Raw genomic sequence first — 8,393 nt, 5'->3', positions numbered from 1 at the left:
TACAAAATACAGAATTTTTTTCCAAAATATTTTAATAATCCTATCATTGAAAATGATATTCATGGTTTAAAGTATATTTATATACCCTTAATTTATTTAAAATCAGACAAATAATATTCAGTGATATTGAACGAATTAATAAAATATATACGCTTTTATGCCTTTTAATTCATAACGTAACAGACGATATAATCATAAAATTAATTTATTAACAAACAATCGGAATTTCTCTCCACTCTATTTAATTTTTATTAATTTTTTTCAATAATTAATTATCCTTATCCGTGCTAAGTTAGTCAATAAAAATATCAAAAATACTTATTTATGTGATCCTTTATCATGACACACAATGTGCACAAGCCTTAAATTTTTTAAAGTGAAAAGATTATCGTAAAATTCTAAAACATCCTTTTCATCTATTTTTTCTTGTTTTGAAGCTTCCAATAGTTGCGGTACTAATGTCCTTGAACGTTCAATCCTATAACCAAATTTTACACATTAAAGTATTCCTATAGCTCATACAATTTAATGATAAATAATATTTGTATAATAAGGTATCATATTGATAATATATGCAAATATTATAAAAATATTAATTTACAAATAAATACACTGCATGTCTCTTTTTAAAACTTTTTCCCGTACATACGTGTATTAAAATAATACAATTTTTACAATACTTGAAATAATAATTTACAAGTGAATCGAATTAGCAATTAATTTAAAATTTTCAAATTGCATACAGTAATTTGATCGTATTGAAATAATTTCATCACCATTTACGTTCGTAAATATATGAAATTCTCACCTATGATCTAAATTCCATGTGGAGAATAAAATTAGCTCTTCCTTAGATCTATAAGGATTAATTTTATGTTTTTCATCATACAAGCACTTGTTTAGATTCCACACACCGCTACAGCTAAATTCTCCCGTCACATCGCAAAGAGCTACCATATCTTTTTCCTCTCTTTGTATGAATTTATATGGGCATTTCTTTAATATAACTTGTAGATCTTCGTTTTCTTCATTGCTCGGGTGTAAATTCTCATTCTTGGTGTCTGTCGTTGATCCCGATAGTCTCATTTTCTTTGCATCCACTTCATCTTTATCTAAACCTAAAATATACCTAAATGAATACATATTAATTATGTTTAAGATTCATTAGTTCTTATATTATGAAATATTCTTTTTATTTGAATATTTTTATTTTATTATACACGTTTTAAAAAAAAGAATGTATAAATATTAGAATATTAATTTCACATCATTGCATATATATTTATTAAAATACATGTAAAATTACACTAAAAATATTTCAGTAGTTTAAAGAAATAATACAAAAAGTTTCTGTTAACTTAAATATCATTGTAATGTCGATTTTACGTACGAATAAAAAATAAAGAATACATTTTTATTAATAAAATTAAATATCATATGCAATTTACAATTTTTAATCGATCTTTATGGAGAAGAATAAATATAATTTCTAGAAATAATTTAAAATATTAAATTATCTTATAAATATTGCTATTTGTTCTAATATTGTTAATAATTTGATTATTGAATGATATTTCACTAAGAATATTTACATTATTAAAAAGATTTTGAAAAACTTTAATATATTTAAATGAAGATGTTTACATAATTTAATGTTCTATATTTTCAATAATCTCAATATTACCATTAGAATGAATAGAATTGGCGTATAATAAATTTATTTATAAACTAACATTTATTGAAATAAAGTAATTTAAACTACATATCGATGAAAATTTATAACATTTACAATAGTGAAATGATTAAGTGACCATTTTTACCTCTCATAATCGGAAATGCTCAGCTTGCAAACACAGTGATCGTAACAGCATCTTTGAGGCCCATCTGTGTCGTCACCAGATTGGCTGCGACCGCCACTAGCAGCTGCCGATTCAATGGACCGACTACGGTCAAAGTAATAGCCGAAGTAGTGATCTTTCCTTAGTTGCAGCTTGAAATAAGTTATTACGAGTTGAAGCTGTTTGCGAGCTTTCGGATCCCTAGTAAAGATCTCGGACGATCTAATCTGGCTGATAGTCTTGTAGAGGTAACCTCGAATTCTATCTTGGCAACGACGATGCAAATAAGCCTCCTGAGGGATGGATATATTTGTCTTGACATTTAATATGTACTACAAATCTCAAGATTAAAAATATTTCTCATAATTTGCGTGATTATTTAATTAATAAAGTTAAAGCAAGAGCTTATACCTTTGTTTGCGAATTTGTTTCTAATCCATCAAACCATTCTGGATGATCTTCCCTTTTACTAAACATTGTTTTCTTATCATCCTTATTCAGAATTTTATTAAGTGTTGCAATATTAATTTTCAATTTATCCGTGAGAAATTCCGCGGCTTTTTCCCCTTGTTGAAAAAGACTCTCGTTCGCTTTCCTCAGCATCTGATAAAGTATATCCGCTTCTGTTATAATGATAATTTGACAAATAAAATTAAACAAAGAAATTATAAAATTATACGCTTTAATTGTCATTTAAACCTTGAATGCATTATATAATTTCAATTAAATAATAGTAACAAAACAATATCATAAATTTCAATAATTATTATATTATAATTAGTTGCAAATTAGATAATAAATATATAAAATTAGTAAAATATTAGTAGATTGATTGAAAAATGGTCATTACCAGTTAAAAGTTGTTCGCCCGGTCTGCAAAGTATCAGGGTCGTCTGTGGCTCAACAGTCGCAAAATATTCATCGTCTATTTCTGAACCATCGATTAAAAAAATTCCAATCAGCGCCAAGTCATCCATTATCTGTAATTGAATAATATAAATAAATCAAATTTTATTATTATTATAATAAGTGAAAGGTTGAAGATAAAATTTGGAATAATTAACAAGAGTCAGAGTATAAAAGTGAATGCAGGTATTTTTCAATTCTATTCTATTTTTTACAAACATTGTATTCATTAAGAAATAAGAAATAAGTCAGTTTTTAATTGATATGTTGTAGTCATAAATAAATATTCTTTTCATTACTTTCTAAAGATAGATGAAAAAATTGTATTTAATAAAATACTAATTTTAAATCTATTTCTAATCTAATAAATCTAATCTAATAAAATTTATAATATAACATATTTACATATCATTTCTAGAAACAATATAAACAATGAATTGTTAAACTTTCATCTACTATTGTTCAAGGATATTGAAAAAATCTTTATACAAATCATCTACTCGTAAAATAACTATGTAAAATGATATTTTGAAAATTTTGGCAAATTAGTGCCAAAATAATTAAAGAAACAAAAAGTATAATAAAATATTCCGAATGATAACTAATATACAACTAATAATTGATAGACTAAATTAGAGCAAATTTAATTGAGATAATTAATTTATCGTAAAGTTTCGTTAATTATGTAAAAATTTACGATAATTAACTACCAGGAAAGGAAATACTTATCTCATGTAATACATGCCTCTAGATAAAAATGGTTATATTTATTTATATAATAATCTTTAAAAATTAACAATGCTGTTAATTATTTAACGATTTTCTATTTTTGGATGAAAAACACATGGCAATGGAAGTTCTTGATGAAGAAGCAATTATTATTATTAAAAACCAGAAATGAATTCAATAAATCGCAATTTCACCTCCAAATATCATGCAAATGGATAATGAAATTTTATTAATCCAAGATGAAAATAAAAGCCCTTTGCTATGTGTAGATTACTGATTTTAACCTTGAAGTAAAAATAAAAAAAAATTACAGGCGAACTATCACTGGATTATCATCTGCCAACTAAGCATTCGGATTGAAAAGTACATGCGCGGTGCAACCATGACAATGAAAAATAGATGTGGTAGATTAGACTCCCGAAGGGTAGAGTACTGGAAAACTGGGATATGGCGTGGCCCTGGCCTGAATTGCCAGGGACTCCTTCCAATTCGTTGAAGCTAACAACTGCAATTGGCTTTTCCCAGGCTTCTGCTTCCTTCGTCCGTTCGATAGAGCACCGCCGACTCAGACCATAAACGCTGAAGCACAAATGCTGGGAATCTAGTTCACGCGTACGGACGAAGGACATGATCAAAAAGAGACGAACGATAATCATTATCTTATCGATCGATATCCCGTTACTCTCCTTCCTCCTTCTTGCACGTCTGATGCGCTTTATTTTTATGGCATACCATTTTCTCGTCAAGTTAGCTCGAAAAATAAACGGCAATTGCTTTGGTGAACTCTAGATGCTTGCGCATTTATGCGGGCGTTCATGTTTTTTTATTACACGCGCGCGCGTGTGCTTGGATTTTTGTTTGTTTGTGCGCGCGTGTGTGTGTTTCTGTCTGATCAAGTATGAAAATGCTTGAATAAGAGATGGATAATGCGAGAATAGCGCTTTCTACTTTCCACATGGTTACGATGTAAACGTCATTCAAAATAAAATCCCGATTTTTTATTTATTAGAAATGATGACAATGGTGAACAATTGATTTATATCAGAATTCAACATTTTATTTTACTTTCTAATAATTCATTATACACCCCCCCCCCCCCACACACACATTATAATATATAATTTACAAGTAATTTTACAAGATTGTTTTAACACTTTATTGTAATGGAGGCATCTTAATTATAAATTATTTTTAATATTCTATATTATTTAGCGGTTACTTATATTTTATCGATTCAATTTGTATTTAATTCAAGTATTACGTTGAATTAATTATATTATAAATCTTGTAGAGATATTAAACAATAAGTATTACGTTTTTAAATTACTTATAATTATATATATATATATATATATATATATAAATTATACAATTTCTAGTATTAATAAACAAATTTTTATATTGGAATATTTATTAATGAATAAAAACATCTATCAATTAAAATAATATCGGACAATTTTAAAACAATTAAAAAACATATTACCATCTCCTCTAATTAATAATTAAATAAAAATATATCGATATATTTTACGCAGCTTTTAAGATATAACAAAGATATTATATTATTTTTGTAATAAATAAAGCTATTAAGTACCATAATGAATCAATGTGAATCCACATCACGCAATCAAAGATTATTGAGTTGTTTTATTACTAAGAAGGCTGAGCCCATTTCTTACGAAGACAAAAAAATATTCATATAATAATTTGTTGTTTGTGAGCATTAATTTCTACGACTGTTTTAAATTATTTTTAAACTATTGCTATAAAGTCAATTTTGATATATAATGATTTTAATAATGGGAAGACATTTTAATCATAGAGAAAACTAATAGTTTTTCATCTCGTTACATAAATTTAACAGTAACAAATAATTATAAATGATACGATAAGTTTTACAAAACAAAATTTGTAAATCACTACTTAGCAAGTATGTAAGTATTTGCATTTCACCTTTTATCGTCTGTTAACATATGATGCGCATGAATACATCAAATACATTGAAAACATTGTATACATTGATAATAATAGAATTTTTATGTATATATTAATGTTATATATACATAAATAAATAATGTTGTATATATTGATAATAATGGAATTTGCAATATAATAAAGCAAATAAATAATTTATTCTCAACATAATTAATGATATTTATTCATGAATAACTATTTACTTTTTAATTGTATTTATATAACGTGCCGATTACGGTGATAAAAATCAAACTAAAACATCAAAATAATTGACTAAATCAAAAGTAAAAATATTTATGTCTTGTGTTAGAATATTATGTATTTTAAATTAATATGTTACATTCATGCCTTTTCACATCTATAGCAATTGGCCACATATATTTCAAATAGTAATTATACCGTTTGATTTATCACAAATTTATATATGATTTACAAAAGTAATTAACACACACAGAATAACTTACGTTAAATTTGGCACATGCTTTTTGCTTAAGATCTTGTAGATTACGACATGCGACTCCAATTTTTCTGGTTCGATTTACATCTGTTACTTTGTATCCTTTTAACTGTAACGGTTAAATAATTTTAACGTATTATAATAGTCGGTGTAGTTTAAATGAAATAGGGAATGCTGTTTATTATGAACATTCGTTATAATGTTTTAATTCTAATTTATCGATCTATTTTATATAAAACAATGTAAAGAGAATTTAGAATAAATTAGCATAATAATGAGAATAATTTGCAAAAATATATTGATATAAGAAATTTCATATCTTACAGATGAATTTTTTCTTATAAAGATTTTATTTGTACAGTTATGTTTTAACGACAAATAATAATTAAAATAGAAGAGTTTATAAAAAATGCACATTTTTCTTCGTTCATTTTTAAAAAGTTATTATTAACTAGATTTTATAAGTCAAATTTTTATTTACGATATTTGACTTGCTTAATAAAAACTTACTTTATAAATTACTCATAAACGTTTAAACTCTGCACATTGTTTAACTGTGAAATCGACACGATCATTAGCAATTTAAAGAACAAATGAAAATATTTATTCGATAAAAGAAATTTTGTTTTGCAAAGCAAGCACAAGAGATGATTCAATTTATCACGCAAATTGACCTTTCGTTTTTCATAAGTCCAACATTTCCATAGAAAGTCTAAGGTATTAAAGACAAAAACAATATCTACATCGGAAAGAATGAAAATACATTTTTATTGCATTTGTTAATAATTAGTTGTAAGCCTAATTAAAAAGCAAAAACATGATAATTAAATAAATAAATAAATAAAAAAAATAAAAAAAAACAATTAAAACAATTAAATTTTTGACTATTTATTAGGAATTAATTAGGAAAATCTGCTAAAGGCTCTTCATTATAATATATATAGATATAAGAATTGATGATAATTGTCCTTTTCTACACGCCTTACACCTCTTATTTTCATACTTATAGTCAAGTACATTCGCACCACACAACTTATACATAATGATTCATTATATTAACGATTTATAACGAAATATATCATAATGCGTGTCAATATTCATTCACTCACAAGCTTCATTAATAATAATAATGTGCAATACCGATCCTTGGATTATAAACATCAATAAGCAACAATTTTATTAATTATCTCCTTATCGGAGTATCTTTTTATCGATCCGCTCCTTCTCATTCGTTTAATGAATTAAGAAAATAGTTGAAACGGCAATTATCTCGTGAATCGCAATGTCAAGAGCCAAGATTATAAGCCACGTAGCGTATACATAAGATATTCGCTTAAAGTGTGAAACAAATTTAAAAGACCGACTGCGGCGTTTGAATAATAATTTCAATTTCTCGACTAGGCCCCATAAATCTTATAAATTGCCAGGGGAAAAGCGCTTAACGATGAAATCCGCGTCACCGCAAAATCCAACGAGCAGACAAGTTTAAATGGCGAATGGAATGAGGAGGAGTGGGGAGGTAGTAGACGGAGATAAATAGAATGATATAGCTCATACCGGTTGCTGACTCGACGACGAGTCTCTGAGTCTTCGATAGCACTCGGCCAGCAGCGACATCGTAGTCCCCGCGATCCTATTAAGCGCCGTCGGTCAACCTTTACTCCGGGGTCAGATGAGGAGGCGAACACCGCGACTCCCTCCCAATAACCCCAGCAAGGCTTATACGCCGATACTCGGTCGTGCTCGATCGTTGCCAAGATGAAGTGCCGATGTCCGACCGACCGTTCCGAGTGGATTTCAACTCCAGCGGACTTGGGAGTCGAAACAACCACAGCTGCTGAAAGACGAGTGAGACGTGCGGGCGTCTTTATACAGCTGGGCGCCGCGCATGCGCCAATCCCCTCCGCTTGGACGTATTTCGCCGTTTTTCGCACTCGGCCGCTTTGACGAGACTGCGCGCGTACGACGGTAGACGACGACGACGACGACGACGACGACGACGACGACGACGACATTCGAAAATCGTCGGACCGTTTACTTTCGCGAGCTCGGCTGTTGCATATGGATGGCTGACGAGTTTCGCGAGGCCAGTTGGACGAGACGATATAAACGGTGAAATTGCGCGTTGCCGAATGGAGTTAATCGTCATATTCCATACGCTATTAAGTGATTTCATAACTGATGTAATGCTCGACTTATCCTCTACTGTTGTCATTCTACAGCCATGAAAATTTATATTAATTCTCATTTGGAGACACAGTTTTCTTAGAAACCCCTATATACGCTTGTTCCTTCGTGTTTTCGAATTTCTTATTCGTTTGATTTTCTTCCATTCCGTTAGTCCTCGTGTAATCTAGCTTCGGTTTCAAAGGATATGCGGTCCTTAATTCATTACATTACATTACATTCGTTCGTAGGCAGTGTCCCTTACTTTTCTGCAGCCACGTGATCCGAGCAAACTCACCTCACAAATTCTAATGTTTAGTCAC

General features: G+C 29.0%; 1 protein-coding gene across 1 annotated transcript; it reads right to left on the bottom strand.

Annotated features, from left to right (window-relative positions):
- Positions 1 to 276: 276 nt before the first annotated feature.
- Drep4 (DNA fragmentation factor-related protein 4) lies at positions 277 to 7,742 on the bottom strand. The gene is made up of 7 exons (XM_011497186.1): positions 7,462 to 7,742; positions 5,912 to 6,013; positions 2,689 to 2,818; positions 2,250 to 2,461; positions 1,821 to 2,131; positions 809 to 1,129; positions 277 to 478 (listed from the first exon to the last, which is right to left on the bottom strand). Exons 1-7 carry the CDS (start codon positions 7,519 to 7,521, stop codon positions 319 to 321), a joined length of 1,296 nt encoding a protein of 431 aa, XP_011495488.1. The 5' UTR covers positions 7,522 to 7,742; the 3' UTR covers positions 277 to 318.
- Between the last annotated feature and the right edge of the window lie 651 nt (positions 7,743 to 8,393).

This window comes from Ceratosolen solmsi, unplaced genomic scaffold (genome assembly GCF_000503995.2).
Source record: "Ceratosolen solmsi marchali unplaced genomic scaffold, CerSol_1.0 scaffold13, whole genome shotgun sequence".
Classification (NCBI taxonomy): domain Eukaryota; kingdom Metazoa; phylum Arthropoda; class Insecta; order Hymenoptera; family Agaonidae; genus Ceratosolen; species Ceratosolen solmsi.
This window is presented reverse-complemented; position numbering and strand designations above follow the sequence as displayed.